The sequence below is a fragment of the Macrobrachium rosenbergii genome, chromosome 21, assembly GCF_040412425.1.
Source record: "Macrobrachium rosenbergii isolate ZJJX-2024 chromosome 21, ASM4041242v1, whole genome shotgun sequence".
Classification (NCBI taxonomy): Eukaryota; Metazoa; Arthropoda; class Malacostraca; order Decapoda; family Palaemonidae; genus Macrobrachium; species Macrobrachium rosenbergii.
Genome location: NC_089761.1, coordinates 40,371,458 through 40,396,156, shown reverse-complemented (window position 1 = coordinate 40,396,156; position 24,699 = coordinate 40,371,458). Strand labels below are relative to the sequence as shown.

At 38.3% G+C, this 24,699-nt stretch overlaps 1 protein-coding gene across 1 annotated transcript in view; it reads left to right on the top strand.

Annotated features, from left to right (window-relative positions):
* The window catches only part of hob (hobbit), a 67,822-nt gene that overhangs the window by 23,590 nt on the left and 19,533 nt on the right, over nt 1–24,699 (top strand). The window contains 17 exon segments of the mRNA XM_067123547.1: nt 5,832–5,960; nt 7,624–7,878; nt 7,881–8,104; nt 8,484–8,644; nt 9,018–9,157; nt 11,938–12,106; nt 12,500–12,640; nt 13,879–13,937; nt 14,554–14,681; nt 15,485–15,653; nt 16,142–16,264; nt 18,185–18,295; nt 18,575–18,711; nt 18,831–19,003; nt 19,612–19,776; nt 20,284–20,484; nt 23,929–24,020. Coding sequence (XP_066979648.1) covers nt 5,832–5,960; nt 7,624–7,878; nt 7,881–8,104; nt 8,484–8,644; nt 9,018–9,157; nt 11,938–12,106; nt 12,500–12,640; nt 13,879–13,937; nt 14,554–14,681; nt 15,485–15,653; nt 16,142–16,264; nt 18,185–18,295; nt 18,575–18,711; nt 18,831–19,003; nt 19,612–19,776; nt 20,284–20,484; nt 23,929–24,020 — 2,577 coding nt within the window.

Genomic DNA, 24,699 nt, shown 5'->3' with positions numbered 1-24,699 from the left:
TTGAGGAATAGAGGAGACCTTGTCTCTGAGCTTGACATTGGCTCGACTCCGCCACACTCTGTTTATGTCTTTTAATTTTCGCTTTTAAGAGCAGGTCTGTCACTGAGGCAAACTGAAGAGATCCAAGGACCCTTTCTTGGGACCGGCGGGATGCTGATGGATTTTGAGGAATCTCCTGGTGAGAGATGCTATCTCTTTCCTCTTGGGAGGCGGAAGAGACAGCGTGTGAGATGACAGATCCCACTGGAGACCCAACCACTGAAACCGGGACTCCGGAGTCAGGCGGGACTTCTCTCTGTTCAGTTGAAAACCTAGCGACTCCAGGAAATTGATGACTATGGACGTAGCTTGACACTCCGAACTGTTGGTGCCCAAATTATCCAATCGCCCAAATATGCTGCTAGGGATATCCCTCGAGACCGGAGTTGTTGTACTACCGTGTCCGCCAGCTTTGTGAATATCCTGGGCGCAATGTTCAGACCGAAGGGCATGACCCTGAAGGAGTAGGCTTGATTCCCGAGTCTGAAACCGAGGAACTGAGAAGTTCCGGCGCAACCGGGACGTGATAATAAGCGTCTGAAAGATCGATAGAGGTGGTGACGGCTCCCGCGAAGTAGAGTCCGTGACTTGAGCTAGTGCAAGCATGCGAAACTTTTTGTTTGTTTTTATGTAGAGATTTAGACGCGACAGATCCAGGATCACTCTTTGCTGATCGGAGTCTTTTTGGGAACAGTGAATAACCTGCCTTGAAACTTTAGGTGCCTTACTTTCTTTATTGCTCGTTTGTTGAGCAATTCTGTCACATAATCCTTTAGGATTGATGTGGGTGGCTGGTAAAACCTGGTTAGAGGAGGAGGGTTTTGATCCAGCTCCATCCTAGTCCTTTGGACACAATGCTGTGTGCCCAAGGGCTGAAGGTCCATTGGTCCCTGAACCAAAACAGGCGACCGCCTACCTGTGTTCTCTCAGTGGGAGGGAGTCCTGGGTTTATTCCCCTACCACGTCCAGGTCTTCCTTGGGGTGGTGTTGGGCTTCCTCTATGAGGGGCTTTGCCTCTTCCTCCCTTGCAACCCTATTAAGGCCGTGAAAGTAACCACGGCCCTCATATATGGGGTTGTATGCTGGTGAAGCCACATAGGAGGGTGCAGCTGGTTGGACCAGCACATACTGTTGGGGGTGAGCCTTGAAGTAGAAGGCTGTGCTACTGCCGAGACCGGGACGGCTTGGATTACCGCCTGATGGTGGGGCCTCTTATGCCTCCCTGAAGCGTTTGCCTCCTCTCGATTGGGGCCGGCCGATTCTGGGGTCTTACGCATAGGCAGAAATGCCCCAGCGAGAACGAAGACTCTGGTTGGTTTTCATGTAGCTCGGCCATAACGTTAAATGACCTCCTCTTCAGGGAAGAGGTTAGGTCCCCAGATCGAGCTTTTAACGAGCTTGTTAGGCTCGTGGCGGATAGTCGCTGTATTCGGGCAAAGATGAACTTCCTACATTCCAGTCTGGCCATGATAAATTCAAACAAGTCAGACTGGAAGGGTGCCAGCAAGGATTTAGCCAAAACTTGGAAGAATGGTTCATCCGAGCAGGAGACGGCAGTAGCTTCAAAAGGCATACGGAGTTCAAATTTGGGACCGGGCTAACTTGACCCGAGCATCAAACTCCTGTTTTTTTCAAAAATTCCGGCAGCTTGGGGAGCTATTTCACTGAAACTGCGTGGAAGCGCAGAAGGGGTCCAGCTTCCCGACCGTGAAAGTGGACGGGCTTCTATCCAGAACTCATTACTTCCTGGGAATACCAGGAAGTAGGGTCTGTCTCTCTTAGCTGTGGTAACGGATTACCATCAAAGCATGCTCGGGCCGTAGCCAGAGCGACTTTGTCCAAGCTGGGGTGGGTAAGGTTGTCTCCCAGGGCGAACATAGTAAAGTTGTTTTTGAAAGGAGTCAACTTCCATTGTCTGCCTGCCACTCCGGCCAGAGTGCGCAGAAGAGCCGACTGAGCTTGGTCCCTAGGGACGATGACAGTCTCCCCTAGGAACCTTGTCTGACCGAATCCAAGCTTCCTCCGTAAGCCTCACGAAGCCTGGGTAAGGGGGCAGGAGATCGGGGGGGAAGAACTCCAATTCCTCCAACCGCCTCGTGCCAAGACCATCAATGTCAGCTTGCCATCATGTTGGATGGCCCGGAGTTGTAAAATTCGCCAAGGGTTACCGACATCTAACGGGCGGAGGTCCGCAGTGTCGGGGATAACATACTGTGGTTCGCTGGGGGTGGGTGAGCCATTCCCGCCAGTATGTTATCATGATTGGCCAAACTTCTCAGAGATTTTATTAAATCTCGAATCCAGGTCCTCTGTAAAACTTTATAGAGCTGATTTGCAAAGGCCTCATATTATCAAAGCAGGTTGGCGAGGAGGGCTTGGTTTTGCAGCCCTCTTACTCGCGCCTTTGCTGGAGGAACCAGACTTGCTCCCGGAGGCTACAGGTCCTGAAACCTTAGCCTTCGACGGGGGAAGGGCAATGCCTTCTTGGAAGTCGAGGACTTATAGCCCTTCGCCTTCCATGAAGTCTTCAACTTCAACTTGGGATAGCAGACGGAGCTCTATCACCCAAGGAGGAAGACTTCACAAAACCTGCAAAAGAAGAGATGGATGAAGCAGGGGAGTCAAATAAGGGGGCCCGCCCCAACAACCTCACTGACCTCACCACTTACCACCTGGTCCTGCTCTATGTTCATTGGTTCCAGGTTAAGATCCAGGCGACTACATCCTCCGAGACCTCAGCAAAAAGAGGATATCCGCTATTGGGGTGGCTGGGTCTCATCCCGGATTTGCTGGATGATGCTGTGGCAAGGTCTTCAGGCACTTCGCCGCCACCCCGTGCGCAGGGCAGAGTAAGTCCTCAACCTGGCTGGCCGAGGACGTTAGGGCTTCCCCGACGGAACATTCCTGCCAAACCCAGCCACCCAGGCCCGGAGGGATTCCAAGGCAGACTTCTTGGAAGCTTCGTCCGCCTGTAAGAAAACCAACAATTAGCTAAGAACGAAAAACCATTCCGGGAACCTCAAACAATATACAATATGAGGAGCATAAAGCGGGAGTAAAAGACTGTCACTTACCGACTCATCCTGGACAGTTGTGCAGAGAGCGAAGCAAACCTCACAACCATCAGGGTGCCAGACAACCAGGTCATCCAGTCGGACCGCACAACCAGCGTGGGTCCGGCAAACCACGTTTTGTAAGGTTGTTGGAGGGAGGCGGTGCACCCTGGCTCCTCACAGCGAACAGTCTGTAAGTAGAAAAGTACATGAACCTCCCACCCTAAGCAATCTAAAGCTGGCAAGGCCGGGAAACTCAACTACAACCGGAATACTCCGGCGGAGAAGAACTCCCTTATCATAAACTGGGCCAATAAGCTCCAAATTACATAGAGTGGAAGGTAAGAGCCCATTTCAGACCCGGAGTACTCCGGGGAATGAAGGAAAGAGAAACCAGGAACTAACCATAAGGGCTGCCAGTAAAATATGGAGCCCCGGTATAGGACCGGACTCACGTATATATAATATATAATAAATAAAGGAGAGTACTTCTGTAGATAAACAGACTTATCTAAAAACAATAACAAAAATAATAACAATAACAAGTGATGGTAAAAACTCAAGAGAACGGAAGGATCCGCTCCTCTATAAAATGAAAAACCTTCAGAATATTACTTCCCGGGCCGAGAAACAAGACGGGTAAAATGCTCGTATGTTCATAACATAGGCTGAAGCAATATATTTTACAGTATCAACGTAACCCGACGGGAGACGAGAGGAATGGATAGTGACTCGAACACGTTCGATAAACAAACCACCAACCCCAATACAGCGATGCTGGGGACGATATGGGAGGGAGCGAATCCTCAACCAACAGGAGAAGTCCCTGAACTCGGAGAAAACGCCATCTAGCGTCACCCGCGAGTAGAGCAAGGCTGGAGGAGGAGGATTGGGGGGGGAGGAGTAGGCTACCAGGAAGGAACAGGAGACGGGGGAAAACATATCACCCGCTCAACTGCACCATACCTCCCAGACAATGAATCCTTGGAAGGGTAATCTACAACTGGAAGCAACCAACCTTAAAGCCCGACTCCTACCTAAGGCAAAGCCTAATATGGACCTAACCTAATATAGGCTAGGAAAAGGGAGGAGTGCAGAAGGGAGGAGGAAGCAACAGGAGAGAAATTTTGTGCCGAGAACCAACCGGGATCGAGAATGGCGGGCAAGGGGCGACTAGCCTAGAGGAAACACATCCAAAGAACTCGATTCCCCAAATGGAGGAAGAGAACTAAGGGGCTCACTCTGCCCACATAAAAACGCGATCCCGGAGGAAACAGCAACCAAAACTCCTCAACCTGAACTCCCCACCCAGGGCAAGGGGATGGAAGCAAACAAGCCTACTCCACAAAATAACCATCACACATAAAAACTAAAATGTGCTCAATAGAGAGCGTAGCCTACCTCGGGAAGCGGTGTTAGATCTGAGGCTGCCGCAGCATACCCGAGGTAAACCACCCAATAAAATAATAAAAATAAAACTAAAAGAGAGCACCATCTTCAAGCAAAAAATAATTAGCCTAAGTAAGACCAAAAATAAACAGGAACCCAACCTGGAGGGGGGGTACCTAGGACGGGCATCACTCCCACAAAGGCCAGTAGGCCAATTGAACGTAATTCATAAGGGGAGCCACCGCAAGGAACCACCAGGAAGAACCAAGGGGGCAAAATCTATCTATATAAGTTTTAGGAGACAACTCCAACTGAAAAGAACAGAAGGAAGGAGTCAGTTATTTGATTCGACATGGCTGGCAGGGGATTTTCGTGGCGACATAATAAGATCTCAATATTTATGAAAATACGCAGACCGTAACAGCTGAAAAAAAAATAGAACAAAACCCCACAAGAAGATGGTACTTAACTTTGAAATGGTAAAGCTGCTCGACGCCATCACAGATGCAAGAAAATTCAAAATAAAATGAAGACGAGCACAAAAGAAACAGCGATTTCACGTGCTAGAAAATGGAATGAGGTAGGTGGCGCTGGTGTCGCCGTCCTGGCGGGTGTTGGGTGTGGGGGGCTGTAACGGCTCACCGCTCTGTTCCGGGATTTTGATAGGGAGAGATCTTTGAGTAGGTTTCCGTGGTAGTGGTATTTCACTCACCCTTCCTTATACCGACGTCTTCCTAGAAGTTTTTTTCGACTGGGGTAGTAACCCCAGCTTTCCTGAAATGCTCTTTTTTTCTCTGGTATATCTAGCAATGTTATACCTAGAAATTCTATGCTGTAATGGAATTTCACCGGCTGACACGGGACTGAACTCAGAAATACTATATTGGATCTTTTTATTATTTGTATTTTATTGTGTCCAAAACAGACTACAAAATTCATCATTGCAATGGAGCACTTTGTAGTGCTAGGACCATGTCTTGCTAATAACTCGGAGCAGACAATACTGTAAAGGCATTTCATTTTAACTCTAGGGTGAATCAGTTGTCACTTCAGTCCTTATGTACTTAAGTCCTTTCTTTTAGCATTTTCAGTTATAAATATTTTAACCTGAAAAGTGCACAATTAATCACAAAAAACACTACTTTTTCTCTTACTATAGTTCTTCAAAAATACAAGAGTCCCCCAATATAACTGGTTTTCTAGGAAGTAAGGATAATTTTGTTTGATAAAAATTAGTAGAAACCAAGTTGAGAGGATGTTTTAAAGTCAGCACAGTTTAAGTTGTCTCTTACTATTAATGGGTTAAAATCTAAAATAATAATTTTCTAAGAAATAATTTTATCTATTCAGTTTGTAGGTGACAGGGTGAACATGAAGAGTGAATTCAGGTCGTTACATGTTTCATATGACCATCGAGATCTTGGTGTTCTAACAAACTATGCCTCAAGAAGAAAGTCCCATGTTGCAATTGGAAATAATGTAAGTAGAACATTTGGAATGAACAGTATATGTCCACAACTGCAGTTTAGTTGTCCAGTTGTTTTGGAACTGATTGATTTGGTGGTGATTAACTGTCGTACATTCCTTTTTTCTTTTATTAACTATTTATTCAGCTCTGAAATTACAAAAGTATAACTCAAGTAGTCTGCAAAGTTGTGGTACTGTGAGTCAGCCAGACTATCATCTTTACCAAAAAGTTAATGCCATGAAGTCTTTTACCTACTTGTTGTCTGAGATATGCTCAGTTTCTGACTGACTGTGCTCTTGTATAGTCTTATTTTTATTTGATTGGTCTGTGTAAATTTACTTTCTGTGATAGGAAGTTTAATTTGGTGTCAGTTTAAAGTTGTTTTACTTTATCATATAATGTTCAAAAAATTAAATACAAAAATATAAATTTCAAATGACAAGTTGATGTTGGTAGATAGGAGAAATTTGTGCAGTATGTTTGAGAAATATTTTTGTAAGTGCAAATTAATAGATACCAGTATATGAAAATGTTTGTACCATGCAATTTTATAATGAATTGCATTTTTAATTATGTATAGTTTATTGCCCTTTATGCCACTTATCATATAAAAAACAAAAGAAAATGATCAAATTTTCTCAATCAACTCTTTTTCAGTAAGCAACAATTTACTTTGATGGATTTGGAAAACAATGAAGGGTGGTTGTGCTGGTTTATTTGAATACAAAAAGTAGGCAAAAGAGAAAGAGACGGCATCTTGGTAGGTGTCAAGTGCCTAGAGTAAATGAGAATGGAGAATATCTAGCAGAAATGGGCTTGGGAAGAGACTTTATTGTTGGAAATACAGGGTTTCCAAAGAAGAATATTTAACATTGCTGGGAAAGAAAATGATGAGGGAAGGAGTTTGCTAAATCATGTATTAAGACGCAGCAGATGGAAGAGCAAGTTGATAACTGTAATGGGAAGAGGAGTGGATGGAGGTATTTCTGATTATCATTTGTTTGGATGAAAAGTTAAGAAAGAAGTTAGTTGGAAAAGAATTGAAAGTGAGGCTGCAAATGCAATAAAGACAAGTGAGTTGGATAAGAAGGTTGTGAGAAAAGGACATTAGGAAAAAATTGCATAAGGCATGGAGGTGGAAGGAGCAGTTTGCACAATTCCACTGTGGGGTCATAAGGCAAGGGGCTAATGTTTGTGGTTATGGAAGGGTTGCAAGAGGAAATAAAAACAATAAGTGGTGGGATGAGGAAGGAATAGATTTAATGTGGAAAAAAATATTATTTGAATTATGCTACATAAAAATTTTACCTTTAACTTTCATATGTCTCAGATAATTGTTTCATAATAAAAACTTGATCCACGGGGGTTTTGTTAATTTCTGCTTTGCTAATTTAGGTAGCAATTTGTACTCAGCTTGTTCACTTTAAGAAGATCAATTGGCATTATTAGAGTAAGAGGTTTGTATCCTAGGAAAATGAATATTATTAAGTAATTTTGGTATTCCAGTTTTTAAAAGAATTATAATTATGATTATTTTACTGTAGAAGGGTTTTCGTTAAGTCTATGTTGCATTTGTGCAAAAATAATGACATTCCAGGGTCATGTACATGCTTAATGCACATTTGTAATTAGCTTGAAAAGAATATATTATAATTTGTCCTTTTTTCCCAGCAGATGTCCAGCACTGGAAAGTCAGAGAAGGCTTTGGTACTGAAAAATCTCATTCATCGTTATTGTGTAGGGTTGATTGTTGAAGTGTGGGATGTTAGCTGTGGTGGATATGTTCCTGGCTCTCCATACATTCAAGCTAGTCTTCAGCATGCACGTCAGAGTGTCATCGTTTCTCAGTTTAACACTCAAGTTGCTGGAGAATTAATAGTGGAGTCTTTGGTAGCTATTTTAGGTGCCAATCAACCAAGTTCTACCCCGTTGGGCCACCTGCAGCAGCAACTGCAGCAGCAGCCGCAGCCAAAAAGGTTCATGTTTGGGGCACACCTCTCTATGTTGGGATGTGTCTGGTACAGTTGTCTTCAGTTTCCCCTCCAGCTAATCGGGACTGTAGCTCTCTGCCGCCTTTGCAAGCAGAATCACAGCTGGACAACATTCACGTTGAGTGGAGTCCTGACCTGGCCTCTTTTGTCACTTCTTTAGTCAGGTAATGTTGAGTAACCAGTGGGATTTTTTATTGAGAAAAGCTCTTGTAGTGTAAGAGTTAATTTTTTCTTTCAAGCCAGTGAGTCTTATGATCAGAGGAAGAAAATATTTGATTTCATTTATGCCTGGTTATAGGAAAACATATGAATTGTTTCTATTATATATCGATATAACTTTTTATGAAGAACATATCGTTTGTACAAGAGCTTCTCTTGCGTATGTGCAAAAATGATTGATTGCATATTTGTTGGAAAATTACTATTATAACTTATTTTTCTCGGTGGATTGAACTATTAAATGTATTTAGTAACAAAATATCAGTTATTATATGTTGTTTTGGCCCTGTGAATTTGCATTGCATTTCTTCAAATCTTTTTCAGGTATATACAGGAACTTAAGAGTTATATCAGAGTATCTAAACCCTTGAAAATTCAAAGGGATCTCACACCACCTCCTGAATCCCAACCTTCAGGGGAAGTTCTGAACAGCATGAGTGTCAGATGCACTAATATTAATGCATTTGCAGTCACAGAGCAGAAAGGCAAGCATGCTTGGTTTCTCTACATTAATTATATGTTGTTATGCACTGTATATAGTATGTATCCTTAATTTATTTTTGTTCAGTAGAAACCCAGTAATTGTAAGATATTTAAATATCCCAATTGCACCAACCTGTTTTTTGGGCAAATTCAAGTATTAGAGAAGTAAAGGAAGTGTTGAGTTGTATTCTAGACACTGAATATAAAAGATGCTCCTTTTTCTAGGATAGATTTCTTAATATGATTAAATATGATTAAAGGTCTAAAAAACAAAAAATACTGTAGTTAGTAGTCCATTTACTGGAAAAAATATGCTGTCATCTAAGTAAAGACCAAAGATATTGTAATTTAATATCAATGCATTTTTCATTGCAGTATCATTAATGGCACGAATTGATAGCCTTGAAAGTCAGAAGTCTTCTAGAAATTCCAAGACATCTATCGTGGGCACCAAGTTTATTCGTTACATTCCTTCGGGATCTCATTACGTTTGTATAAAGTCATCTGAGATTAAGGTATGCAGTTTGAGTTGGAACAGATATATGTTAAAAATTGGGGCTGGGATGAGGAAATAGAATAAAAAATTAGTACTATGTATGAATTTGTGAATAAAATAAGACGTGGGTCTTATTTTATTGTGCATGCCTGTTTAATGGAATACCATGCTAGTTAAGTTGTAAAAGGACAGAAAAAAGATGAATGGCTCTGGTTAGTAGAAAATCTTCATCAACATCATTTTTATATTTTTTTATTAGTTTTTGCTCATCCCAACCCCATTGCTTGTACAGTACTGTATATCCCCAAACATGTAATCTTTGAATGCCCCTTGACATTTTTATCTAACAGCCAGAAGAGGATCACTTGTATCATGATACATGTGCCACCTGGAGCTTCAGGTACCCATAAGTTACATGTCTCACGTTTTGTATGCATCATCTGCAGCAGCTGATTTGAATTTCCAAGATTGCCAGTTTAATTGCTATTCTTAATTTGTTTTATCACAGCCCAATCACATCTGTATGCATACATTTGTGGTCATGAATGCCCCTAGACTGATAGTCTTTGTCTAAAAGAGAAGAATTTGATTTGCTACCTGGACAGTTGGGTACTATTCAATCACCTTCCTCACTTTTCTAAAGTTTGCAACACTGTTAATAGATTTTTCCAGGATTCCCCAGCTCATTGCCTCACCAAAGCAATTTTTCAGTGTTACTTTAAATGTTATTTCATCATTCTTTAGCTAATTTATAGTGCTTATTTAGCCATAACCTTGCTTATGCCAGGGCAGATGTTATGGTGGCATTAATGGATATATGGATGGGGCCATCTCTGCATACACATCTAGGATCATAAGTCAAACCCTGTCTTAGGATCAAGACCACATCGATGCAGAAGTCATGGCCAGAGCAATATTGTGGACAGACTTTGGGGCTGGAACATTGAACTGTTCAGGGACTAGGACAGCACCAGTACTTTGAACCACTTCCAGTTCTGTGGGAATGGAAATGCCTTAAACTGGGCGACAGACTTTTTCTGATAAATGAAGCCAAGGCCAGAGGAAGAGATCACTAGGATCTTTGGAATCAGACCATCTCCAATGACTGACTCTATCACTGAAGCCACAACAGGAGCTATATGGTGCTCTCTGACTAAGATACTCACAGTTCAAGACTCACTTCAAGTCTGTATTTATATGAGTGCCATTCTTGATTAGGACCTCTCCAGTCTTCATTAGCAAAGTCACTGTCATGTCAGAAGTTTAACCAGTTGCCACACCAGCCCTCATAATCAGAGCTACTTGAAAGATAGCTTTGGCCTTTAGAGAGAATTACTCAATAAGCAGAGCAATGATCAAGATGGGGCTGTAGCCACAAGCTGAACCTTTCTAGTAGCTGCAACCATGACCAGTTTCTGCTGTTGCATCTTTGCCAATACCCCTGATGCAAAATAAATACACAAGAGAGAATAGTGAAAAGGACTTAGGCTGTTGCCAGAAGTTGGCAGCATTCCACACTATCAGCTCTATTTCTCCATTGATCAGAGCTTGAATCAGAAGAATGTCTTGAAATTATCTCTACACCTTTCTGCTATCTGGATTGTCACAGACAAAGTACAGTTTTCTCCCAAAACATAGTGTTTTTGTTAGTCTTTCATGTCTCAGGAATCCATCTCTGGACATAGGTTGGATATGGATAGAAGGGGATTGAGTGTTCTCTTCCAGTTTTATTTCTGTCCTCTAGATAACAACCTTTCAGTGCCTTGATAAATTTGGAGCCTAGGTCATCACCTAGAGTGTGGGTTTCATGAGCACTACAGACTGAGAAGAAGTCAGATAAGTTCCTATGACTAATGTTAAAGGCCACACCAAGTTGATCACTGCCTCTTGGCTAATCCAGTGAAATGTGAAGATCTGCTTAGTCTTTTTCTCTTCAGGTGGCCATTTTAGGAATCTCACATAGACTTGTGTTGCAGTAGTGTAGGGGATTCTGGTGGGTGCCATTGTCTACTTGAGGCCTCCCTGTCAGGAACACATTGAATGGGATCTCTGACATTTACTGGTCAAGACATAAGTCAGTTGGAGGAACTCAACAGCTGGTAGAATAGATGAAATAAGTCATCTTGTAGTTTGTAAATATGACCTGAAATTTGCCAGGTGGTGGACAATGAACTGTTGGTAATTGTTCATGAAGCCTAGATCACAGAAGTGGATCACTTTCCTATCAGTATTTGTAATGTCTTTGTAAAATGCTTTAAATACATCATATTATGATACTTACAAAAAAAAAATGTTCTTACATATGTACTCTGTACATATAACTGTTCTTATACTCAGTATGGTATAAGTTGAATAAAGTTAGCAGACGAAAAATAAACATAATTTGAAGTGATAAAAAATCTTCCCTGATTGTTGGATGTTTATATGCCTGTAAAAATAAAATCAGATAAGAAAGAAAAAATTAGTGATGAACAATTAATAATGGAAAAGTTTGCACCTCATTACTGATAAACTATATGACCTTTTATTCACAGTGAATTCCTGCTAAAATGAGTGAACATTCCATGTATAATGTATATGTAATTTTTCATCAGAGGTTTTGAATAAATTATACATTTATTTGAGGATGTTTTCCATGCAGCTAACAGTTCATCACATGGTCTGCTGCCTTTGATTAGGCCTTCTGATATCAATATAAATACTGTACATTAGGTTTGTTGTTTTGAAACATTTATTTTTTGAGCATTTTTGTTTGAATTTCTTATATATTCCAATCCAAGAATATTTTCTTTTCACCAGGGAGAATGTTGTCAAGTTTGTGAAGTTATTGTTGAAAGCGTGAATGGAGAACTCCTACTCACAGTTAATGAGCAGTTGTACTTAACTTGGTCAACTACCACTCACATGACCCTTCTCACCCTGGGACAAGAGTTTGCTGCTTTTTTCAGGAATATTAAACCCCAAGGAGGTACTGCTTTTTTATATGCTTTAGTTACTGTTTTAGATTATGTGAAGTATTACATTTAGAAATATCTACCCAAAACACCTGGTGGATGAAAGAGTAAACTAGTATATAGCAATGGTTAAATGGTATCACAAACGATTTAAATTTGACTGGTAACTTGTTATGGAGAATTATCATTTAATATGGCTGTGCTGTAAAGTGAAACATTTTATTGTAAATCTTACTAAGATATTTGAAAATACTTACATATTGCAGCTTGAGTTTTCCTTACATTTACTATTTACTCTTTTAAATAGATATGAATGTTGTTCAAGGAAGTGTATAGAAAAATTTTAGATTAAATGGGTACTGCTGCCTATTCTGAGCTTAGGATTTTGAAATCTCATTCACTTGCAGGGAAACAAAGCCACCCTGTTGCTGAGTCACCAGGAGAAGAAGAAGCAGGCGAAAAAAGCTCGCTACAACTTCAGCTTGTTGCACGAGGAGATATCCGTGTTGGAGCGGAGCTCTCAAGGCATCATATGTATTTCATTCTAGGTGAGTAATAATTCTTGTGAAATTTTACAAGATTTCTTAGAGGTACTTTTTAATATTTATTGCTGGCAACTAAATTATTTGGAGGTTATGATTTTACCTCTGTGTTTTTTATGTGTGTGGGGTTTGACTAGTGTCTTAAACTGACAAACAGATTTAGATGAATCTGGGTGGACACATTTATTGTGTGAGCTTCTTCAAGTGATTAAATTTAAGTTGGTGCTGATAAAGATTTGACAATGTGTCACCATCAGAACCATCTCACCTTTTATAGTTAATAAGGATTTTTTCTAACTTCACAATGAAAGATGGAAAGTCTGCATAGCTTTAATAACATGTTTACACCATTAAAGATGTCTTTCCCAATAAAGTTTGATAGATTATTTATTACATGTACCCAACACTGTCTCTTTGTATGACAAGGGACAATATGTGACTTGGTTGAAGTATGCCCTCTACCAAGTACTCTGGTTTAAGACCTTTTCATAATGATTTTGTAAACTTCCTGCTTTCCTTCACAAATGCCAGCCAAATTAATTTCTTTAAGCCAGAATCTTCTATCCCAGTACCAAATATACCATCCAGATTAAAGTCATTGTTAGAAATAATACCATGGTGGTGATTACTGACAAGGCAGTTGAATGTACACCATTGAGGTGATCTTCTTTCTCAAACTTCTTAAGAAATTGACTATCTTCATAAAGTGATGTTAACTTGTTTCTCATTGTATTTATTGTATTGACTATATAGATCATACAAGATAATAATACATTTGCTTAGGACATTTGGATTGCAAATGAGGGCTATTCATGAATGCTGGGTTTTTATAAAAAAAAAAAAAAATAGGGTGCCTCATCTACAAATGAACTACGGGAATCACTAATTACCAAATGATAATTCAGCACTTGGTCTCTGTTTCGCTCATTTACTCTCCCTGTTTGCTTTATGAGCCTCAGCGAGACCTATTACTGCTCACAGAAGACTCTTAAGGTCTGGTGCAGGTTTTTAATGGTTAAAAGTAAGTAAGGATATTAATCTTTTTATCCCATCTTGGACTCAGCATGAGACGGATGGCTTCAAAAAATGTTTCCCTTCCACTCTATAAACATTTGTGATAGGGTTGTGTAAGCTGGCAAAATAAGTATTTGTGAAATTACTAGTTTGTATTCTTGAAACAAACATTTTTTGATGAATAATTTTTAGTGTACGTAGTGATTAATGTTGGTAAATAACTTTTACAGAAGACCTGACATACCTCATGGCTAATGGTAGAATATCATGTCAATCAGAACAACTCCAGGTAAGCTGTTTTTTACTAAAGTTGTTACAAATATTTATGTCTAAAAATTCTCCTATTGCTTAAAACATCACATTAATTGATCCTTTATGTATTTTATCAAGGTAGGGCAAAAATTTCTTGAGAGAGTTTAGTAATTGAAAGTTAAATATCATATTCTTAACTACTTTTTATAATTGCCTTTAGTAATGTTGAATGAAAGGTTTTAGCAGTTGGATTTTAGACTGCAACTCTTATTAGAGTCAAGTCTGCATTGTTTTGTGAGTTTTATGTTTGATAGGAGGATATGTATAACCATAATTCAGGTGGTGAGTTTTAGTCAGTTCACAGTATTTTTTAATATTTTTACTTATTATTATTATTATTATTTTTTATTAATTATTATTTTCTTATTATTATTATTATTATTATTATTATTATTGTTATTATGATATGCAAGGCCATAACAGTAATGCAACAAATGGTGAATTCTATCCACAGTTCGATATCTTACCCCAGCATTAAACTACCCAGTCTAGTCCCTGTAGTATGTATTATTGTTTCAATATTATTGCTCTGTCCATGATAAATATTTTATGGTAAATTATTAGACTACAATGTTAAAGTTCCTGATTTTCAGATTCAGTTTGACGAACACAATATTATGGTTCTGAGTGGAGGCAAACTGTCACGTGCACTGCAGTCTCGAGAAGTTAGAGAAGAAAGAGAAGCTGTTCCAGAATTAAGTCAGAAGCAGAATAAGTCTTGGTAAAATTTGATTTGGATTTTAGATTAGAAGAAAGTGTTACTGTCAGGATTTTGAAGCATATGGTTAAGGTGAAGAAAGGCATACTTACTATAGTTACTTCTAAATGCTATGAAAATTTGAAAGGAAAGGCGTACTATACTTATTTATATTTTTAAAAGAGTTTTTTGGGATGTAACGATTACATTCCTGAAACTTTGTACAGTATATTTATAAATTTATTCTTGGCTTTTAATTTTGGTGCATGGTACTATGACAAGCATTACCAACATTGAACTTCTTTTTACTTAGTTCCACTCAGAAGTACTGAGATAATGTTTTGTGGGCTATCTGTTACATATAATGTTTAGTGTGTCATTCAAAGAAAAAGATAGAGACCAGGTTTTGCCCCTTACTTAGGGAGAGAAGGCATTAGTTATTTGGAAGTGATGAAACAGATCATATGCAGATTTGCATATGACATTGTATGCATATTGTATAGAGCTATTGCTTTCACCCAGGCCTTATGGTATGGCTGTGAGCTACTATATTGTTAATTTTTTCCCTGAAGAATATTCATGTACTTAAAAAGTGAAAAGTAACAAAACTTAGATGGATTTTGACAATCATCTCTGTAATTTTTATCATATATATTTATGCAATTTTTATCATATATATTTCATTCAAAAGATATGGTTTTAAAAAATTCCCTCCCTGTCACAACCTTATTAGCACAAAGTTTTATTATTAGTTCTTGTATCAGAATCACTTTAAGAGTTCAGTGATTTTACAAAGGAGAATTACAGCTGTATTGCTGTATTAACAGGAAATTGACCGTTGACACGTGGAAGACTACTTTCCCTTACAACTACAACTTTGCCGAGGCTTTCAGTGATGATCTTCTCTCTGTTATAAAGTGGATTAAGAAAGTTCACAATCACAAGCCAAAAGCCTTCACTTTTGATAGTCCACTACCTCCAGATATTGTGATCAGGGTTTGTATATTATTGTATACTTTGTTTTGTGAAGGGCCTTTGATACTGAAAATTCATCCCTGTAGTGACACTTTAGCAGCTAATTTGCTCCATTGGGACCAAACTATCTGTTATTATTTTACTCTACTATAGTCACGGGTTATGGTTTTATTAACACTGTTTATAGCTTTTAATCTTAGTTGCTGCTTATGGTCACAATATTAGTGTACAGACAAATGAATTCATTTTGAGCTACAGAATTCAAAGGGCAGTTTAAGCCTGTTGGTATACTGTTTGCCCTGTAGTTATTAGATTTTTAATACATTAATAAATTTCACCCTATGTAAAGAATATCATATAAGAAAGGTCTTAATGATAACCAGTATAGTAACAAAGACCTGATTGGTTTGTGATGCCCTTGTCCCGACAGGTTCCATAATGTAATTGAGAGATGGAATGCAGTCATTTTCTTCTTCAAAATTCTCTCATTTTACTGACTATTCTTTTAGGTAAGGCATTGGCTTCTGGAGATAGGTGATGATCCTTTTGAAGTGAAACTCCGCTACAATTATGAGCTCATGGAAGATGAGTACCAAGAAAGCTGCAAAAGAACAAAGGCTCTAGATTACAGGGTAAGATTTTGTAATTTTTATGATTTTCCCCAGGTTTAAAGGTTGAACTTTCTTTTTTACCTTGGAACTTCAGTTACCTAGGTATTTTTAACAAATTTTTTTTTTGCAAAACCTTTAATTATAATTAGTGCACATTTATCTTGCAGTGTCCCAGTCACTTCAGACTTTTGTGTAATAGACTAATGAAGAGCAATAGTAGCTCTGTGCATGCACCTATGAACCCAGATGTTGGGTGCTTTACTTTTCATGTAGTCTGGACCAAATCGTAAACCAACTGCAAGGGACTGATTTCTCCAGGGAGTGAATTGGTCATGTAGTTATTGCCAAATCTTGAGAAGGGGATCCAACCTTTAGAAACTAATGGGGTAATGACAACAGTCTCTGGATCATGTCTTCCATATGATGCAGTAGGGCATCCATCCAGATATGTAACATTTGTAGTCTTTTTCAAACCTGACCTCTCACACTTATCCTACCACTGAAATGTTCAGGTGAATGGAGAAGACAATGAAGATGTTGCTGTTTCAACTGGTGATGTTGCCATCATGAGCCAGTCATTCACATACCTGTTGAGCCAAGTTCTAGGGGAGAATTCTGGTGAAATTATGAGGTTCAGTGGCTAGTCTGAAACAGAGTACTGTACTTCACAGTGGAATATTGCCCCGGCCCAGACAAAACATAAATATTTCCTGGAAGCTGGATATTTTTACACGGTTTTTAGAAGCTAGGATTCCATTTCCTGAATAAGCTTGGAACAGAAGTTTCCATCCTGAAAGAGGTCTGCTGGAGATATTGTTGTGTAGGCTTAGGTCAGTAATGGGGCACCACTTCCAAAGCCTGGGAAGATCCTCTGCTGTTAGTTACAGTAACGCCAACTTTAGATCACTGTCCAAGGTCGAAAATTTCTCTGAATCATTGTTGCATGTGACAGAGCCACAGGCACAATGTAATGGGGCCCTTGCCTCCAGGAAGATGATGCTTCTCCACTATCAGTAGACGAGTCAGTGTAGGAGGGCCAAATCCACTTTCATCCCCCATGGCATGGAGACATGATGATGGAGCTGCTCCTTCTCCCCGGCAAAAGTGGGACTACTGTCTTCTCACAGGAGTCCTCAGTGGAGTTGGGGGTTAGTGTGTACTGGCTGCAGTGCCCTGAGTCCCCTCCTGTCTTTGTGGGTATGATGGTTGGCTATGGTCCTAGTAGTCCCACTTGTTTGTACAAGCTGCTATTGTGTATCCTTCCAAGTTTGTCATGGTTGCCCTGTTGGCAGCTGACTCCAGCCTTTGTGATAGATGCCTGACCATCTTCTCTGTACACAGAGATGGGTCCATAATGTTTACCATAGGGAACAGAAATGGGTCCATAATGTCTGCCATAGGGAACGACAATGCAGTAATATGTTGGGATAGGGCCTATATCTCTGCTACCAGTTGCAGTATTCAGGTAGACCATCCAGAAATAAGCACAGTTTTTGTAGTCTCTGGCCCTGAGTGATATATTATCATAGCTCCTACCCAAGCCCTTTCCTATACTGTAATATGGTCTCAGATATCTGAGATTATGCTTGCCAATGCATTGGCTATTGGAAGATTAATGGTTTATGTGCTTTTAGGCAATCCTGAAAGCAGCCAAGGTATTAGATATTCTTGGTAACTGTGTACAACTCTGCAAACAACAAAAAGTGAGGCAGTTCATCAATGGGGACCCAAGTATCCATAGGTACATGCACAGGGCTACTGCCATTCTTCTTTTATCTCAAACATGTCTGAAGTGTCTCAAGTGCTCAGAGACCACGATTGTGAACTGAATATAAGTAACATGTTTGTGTAGAAACAATTTTCATAATTTAATTGAAAAACAGTGAATGACTAGTTAGATCTAGCTGCAGAGGATATCTTATTTGTTCTCTTGTATTCCAGATTGAAGAATTTAGGAAGACCATGGTCTTCCTCCCCACTGGGAAGATTGAGGAACTTTATAAAAATTTGCAAGAAAAAAACAGTGAAACTTACATCAAAAGATCTAAGCAGGTAGGAATAATATCTTTAGTTTCATTCTAGAATTTTTCCTTTAGAGGGTACAGTATACTCAATAATACCCAGTAATATGTGGATGATTTAAATCTGGATGTATTTATTGTATCTGAAATGAGCAATGTAATTCAAGTATGTATTGATGGCTCCATTTGGAAGAATTATAATTTTCAAGTTGCTGTAACTTTTTTGTGGTTAGGTGAAATTTGGTAATGTATACTCTGTGGTATTGTCTACTACTGTACTTTTGTTTTCTTATGAATGAACAAATTCCAGATGTATGAATCAGCACCTATGAGAACGCAGTTATTCACTTGGAAGATGGAAGATGTAGTTATCTTTGCTATGGCAGATCCAACATTCCATGGCACTCAGAGAGTAGTACAACACATGATTGACATTGATCCAGAGTCGTAAGTATGGCACTATGTATAAACCTTAAGAATTTATGGATTTGAACTTATACAGCACATTTAATACATTTTTTACATTGGAAAATAATTTTGACCATTATTTTATGTTGCAATCACAGACCATGGCCTGAAGAGGGACTGGAATTTTCTACCCTTTGGTGCCGTATGATATCAGCATCTTGTGCTGAGTGGAAGTTTAAGTTACGTGACTACCCTCAAGAACTTTTGGATATGAAGGATCTAGAAATTTGGGGAAGACTTATAGGTGCTGAGCAACGAGCAATTAAAAGAGGCAAGTTTGTTGTTTCCTGTACAGATAGAAAATGAGAAATGAATGTGACCCAGATTATTAACTTTTTTGTATTTTTATGTGATTGTAACATTTCTGCAATTCACGTTATTTGTTTTCATTTAAAAGGTGTCAAATTAAGTTTACTGGTTAGTGGGCAGCTAAGATTTGTTTTTATAAGTGACAATAGTGCAAAGAATCTTTAATTGTAATTTTATTACCTGCAGGCAGTTTCTGGCATATTCTGTCATGACAGGATATAATGTTTTCATTGTATTTATTGACAAATGAATTTGTTGTTGTACAGATGTGTAGAAATATCATTGTTGGGAGGCATAGGATGATGATACATTCTTTACTTAAATAATGGGTTGGTACTTACAGTGTGACTTATATGGCACTCTGCTGATGGCACTAAAGGTTTATTGTAGCTTTTCTTTCCTTGTGCCTTTCATCAATTCCCTTTGCTTTAGTATCTACCACCTTTGTATAAAATAAATCTTAAAGTGAGCCTAGTAAGAGTCTGGAAATAAATTGCTGGTCTTGGCAATTACTTTATAGTAATGAAAGTTCCTGTGACTTACAAACCCTACTTTTCTTATGGATTTTAGCTATCAGAACAATGAAAGTGGAGGTAGGAGCACCATGGTCTGATGCAATGATTGAACGTACCATGGCGTCTTTGAAGTTCTACCACGACTTCTCTTGTGAAGTCAAGTCTTTTACTGCTGCTTATGGACCTTGCTGGGAACCTGCTGTTGCTCAGTTCAACATAGGTTAGTATGTGGTTTCTGCGGATCATCATCATTATTATTGTTACTTGATAATTTCAAAAACAAGTAAAGTTACCTCAGCACTCTTGCCTTAGAATGAGCAAACTGAGTGCATGCTATCTTTACTCATTCATCACAACTTGAATTACATTTTTTTGCAAATACTTGGCAAGCAGTGATTGCAAGTGTTGTGCTGAGAGAGTGTAGACATTTTAGTCCATAGGAAAAGACTAATGTAAAAGAGGAATAATTTTAGGAAAAATTTTGTTTTATAAATTGTTTAATTCGTTTACATGCTAAATACAAATTGTTATCTGAAAATTGTGGTGAAAGAAAGTTCTTGCTATTGGAGATTATAAACATCAGGATATTAAAACATTTACTCTGAGTAATAGTTTGTCATAGTTTTTATGGGTTTGTTTATAAGGAGATAATGTATGATCATAAATTAATGCACATCCATGTACTTTACATTCATAAATTAACATGGTCTCTTGTTTGACTCCACAGCTTTAGGTTTGATTAATCAGCCCTCTCGTGACCCATCAACACCGCTGCCATGGTGGGATAAGATGCGTTTGCTCCTTCATGGACGGCTCACCCTCATGGTAGAGCGTATGACCCTGCTATTGCATGCCTCCCTTGATCCCTACAATACCACAGAAGAAATGGAACTAACTTGGCTGAACCTTACAATGGATTGGACAAATGGTACCAACATCATTTCATTGTATCATTTTGTATTGAATAATCAGTTTACAGCATTTACTATAATTCATTTGGTTTTATTTAGGGTTCTTCCAATAAACTTTTTTCTTTGGGGAAATGCTTGATATTTCATAAAGGTTATGTATGCCATGAATTTAATAGGTGAGAATAACTCCTGTAGATAGACTTATATTGTCGTAACACCAATGGCACATATCTAGTCATTGGGTCATTAATATGATGCAGTTAACAGGTTTTAAGAAAAAAGATTGCTACATATCTTTAGGAACTGTTGTAAAACTCCTTTCATGTTTTATTCTTAAGACGTATGGTGTATCTGTGTGTGTGTGAGTGTGTGTGTGAAAGACTTTCTTACAAATTGGCAGCTGTGAGTTTTTGTAAGTGCAACATCATCCACTGAGTAATTCAGCATGCATACCATAGTGATAGCTAAAGCAAGTATAGAAGCATGTGTTTTAGAGACATGATGCTATTTCCTCCAATATTTTGCCATTTTAAATGTGATTAATCCTGAAAACTATTGATGTGTACTAATGAGCAACTTTCCTTCTTATGATTAAACCCAAGGCGTTCAGAGTCTCAATGTGACATTAGATTAAAATGTCATATAATGATTTAATTTTTCACTTAGCCACACATTACTGTTGATAGTATCTTGGTAGCTATTTTATGATGTAATGTTAGCAGTAGGTAAGTTATCAACTTGATAACATTTTAAAAAGTAATTTGTGTAACTATTTAATATTATTGCAGTTTGATCGTACAAATTACAAACTGCTTATTTGTATGTATGTCTGCATGCTTTGTAAAATATGTACAAACCATTGTTGACTAAGTGCTTGAACTGGTGGAACAATGGTTGATGAAGTTTGAGATCTCTTACATCATAGAATGGTGTCCTGTATCTGCTCTCAAATTATTTTATTTCATAATTTATCATTTGCCACATTTAGTTACCATTTGCTGCCTGGGATCACATAATGGAGTAGGTATGTGTTAAAATACAGTTAGTTAATTCCTTATTATTTAAAGGTAAGATGAGTGTGATTTACCTTTTTTTAAGCAATTAATTTCAAAAGTTAACTGTTCATGTTAATCAGTACAATGTTTATTTTTATATTTTTGCTCAGTGTGTCAAAAATAAAAGACACCAGCTATACATGAAACCATTTAAATTATGTTCCACAAGACTGAAATCACAAGATTCAACTCATGTAGGTTTTACTGACATGATTCTTCTCGAGATGACTTCAGTAAGTAGCAGTGGAACCAGAGTAATCTTGACCTGTTTTTTGCAGTGCATGCAGATAACCTCAACTTTCCACCGAGGGAACACAAACTCTTCACAAACTGTTGCGTTGACACATCAAATTGTCGCTCAGATTAGATAGGAATCCACTTAGCCACCAATAAACCATACACACGTACAGACTATTGTCCCACTTGACAGCATAACGTATATCCATTGCTGTGTCCAGTTTCATAATCAGCCCTCAGACCAGCCCACTTATTGACAAAGCTGTAAAGCCCAGATCAGCAAAGACCACAGGTACATGTTACATTTTCCAGTTTTCACTTACAGACTGGTGGATTAGGTGATGGGTAATCCCCACTGTTTCCCTGCACTAATCTTGCAATTACTGCTCTGCCGTTATATCATTAGGTGGTATGTTCAAGGTGTAGTTTTAATTAAGATTTAAGCGCTTTTAACTGATCTAAATTCATTCAAAAAAGGCCAATAAGATGACTGTGGGATTAAAAATTTAATTTTAACAATACTGTATTCATTAACTGGTTAGGAGGGTCAGTTGACTAATGAAGATAGCTGTAACCATCCTGCCATATAACCACTGGCTTCAAGGCTTTACATTCTGAGTTTTAGGTTACTTGGCTTGAGGGAATGCTTATTTACACTTCATTATGTTTCAACTTTAAGTTGTTATTGATGTGTGGTAAATCTTGTTGATTTTGATATATGCATTAGTGGTGTTCCTTGACCCTTTATTCTTTTCTTTGCCCTCCTATGTGATATGACCTTTACCTCGATTTTTAAGAATTTATGGTAATTGTGAATAGTAAATTTTCTGGTGAGGAGAAATTAACAATGCTAATTCCAGAGGGTAATGCAATGTCCATTGCTATATTAATAGGTAAATCTTGAATCTTGTGGTGTTTTCTGAGGTTGCTAAAGAGTTAATTTTGACCCTTTATATAGGCACTTGTGATACCCTTTTAAAATTAAGCAGGCCTCATCCAAAACAACCTGGGTAAAATATTTAAATCTGGACATTCAAATTTATTTCAGAACTGATTAACCATGAGGCACATGTGTTAACTCTAAAATATGACATTTGATGATGAATTTTTGTAACAGTCACCCAAGGACAGTAATTCTTGTCGGTGGTGGCAGTGACTGTGTATTTTATCAAACAAGCCTAACTAGCAGCTTATAAGAATGATACTCAGAGTTTGAAAATGTTGTGGAGTAGTACAGTAAGTCAACTTGTCAAATGTAAAACAAATGATCATGAAGAACTGTATGTGAATATAATTAGGAAACTTGATAAGCCGTTTGTAAAAGGTTATAGAAATAGGTGGAAATGAAAGTCACTGCAAGTGTACCACCCCTTTAATTTTGATATATCTATCATATAGATTCAAGAAGAATTGAAGTGAATCAGCATACAAGATTAGGTAGTCTATTTTGTTGTTATTATAGTGGAGTGTAGCGAGACCAGGTGAATTGACAATTAGATCCACATAAGCCTTGCTTGAAGGAGTTACGTGTAATGGAGGTGAAATTTGGAGCAAAGTAGAGTTCGAAGTTGGATAGGTTGGTAGGAAGAGGCCAGAGTTAACAGATGAAGCTGAAAATAACCTTTTGTTCTATCTAAAGTGCACTGCTCAAGGTACTTGCATTACAGGTGATACTTCCTATGGAAAGTACCTAATACAAAAATGAAGTTAAGGTATAACATGGGGTAATTTGTAGGAGGATAAGAACAGCATGAGGAAATAAAAGTACTAATGGATGGAATAAAAAAAGACAAAACATTGTTTGACTTTGATAAGTTTATTTATATACCACTTGATCCTGGAAAGGATTCTATTGGCCGTGGTGTCAGAACTCTTTTTAGAAAACTTGTGGAATGATTTTTGTGGTGCTTATCACAGCACTCTTCATAGGTTTTGTGGTACAAGAACACACCCTTCATTTACTACTCAGACTAATCTAGTTTGAAGTGCGGTGCCATTTTGTATGTTGCGAGAGAGTGAAATTGTTACATTATTAAGGATAAGATTCATGTTGGTATACTTACTTTTAAGATATGGAAATTTTTCTTTCTTGAAAGATGGATGTTTTTTCCTAACCCTTTGGTCTTAGTTCAACTGGTTCACTAATGTATAATTTATTTTTCCTTCCAGCCAAGTTAATTTTTAAGGGAGATCTGAATGTGTATGTAAGGACAGCATCCAAATATGATGATGCCAGGCTTCTTCATCTACCAAACCTCAAGGTATGTATTTTGTTCTTTCGTTTAAGTTGCCATAAAAAATCTACCAGTGTCTGATTAGTTTTAATGCTGAATCTTTATTAAACCATTTTTGGAAATCATTTTTGTTAAACTGGTTGCGCATTTTAATTGATAAATGATAATCAGAGATTTGAATACTTAAGGAATATCAAGAATGTTGTATTTCATATGTTGTTATGAAACTAGCCTGTTTTTACCTTCATATGAAAATTTTATAGATAAGAAATTACATGGTGAAAATAAATGAATATCTATGGGCAAAATAATCAGTAATAACAAATTATGTAGGATAGCTGCCATAAATGTTGTATAGGAAAGGGTCTACCAGTATGCAGGACAAATCTGATACAGTACCTTACAGTTGTGGTAAGTGCTGGTCTAGCAGAGAGATAAAATTTTCAATCTCAACTCCAAACTATGTGGCAAGTAAAACCTCCCTCATAAAACAAAGCCACTAAGTCAACTGCTAGTGCTATCACATTATTACTTGACCATATGAACGGCAGAACTTCGTGTTCGGGCTTTTCAGTTGATAGTCTTTTATTACTATTCATTGCCATCAGCTTTTTTTCTTTTTTTACTGGGGGTATACTAGTTACTGAATATTTTGTCTTAGTGCAGCTGTCATTGGATGAATGTTTAACTCTCAGTGATGGGTTTG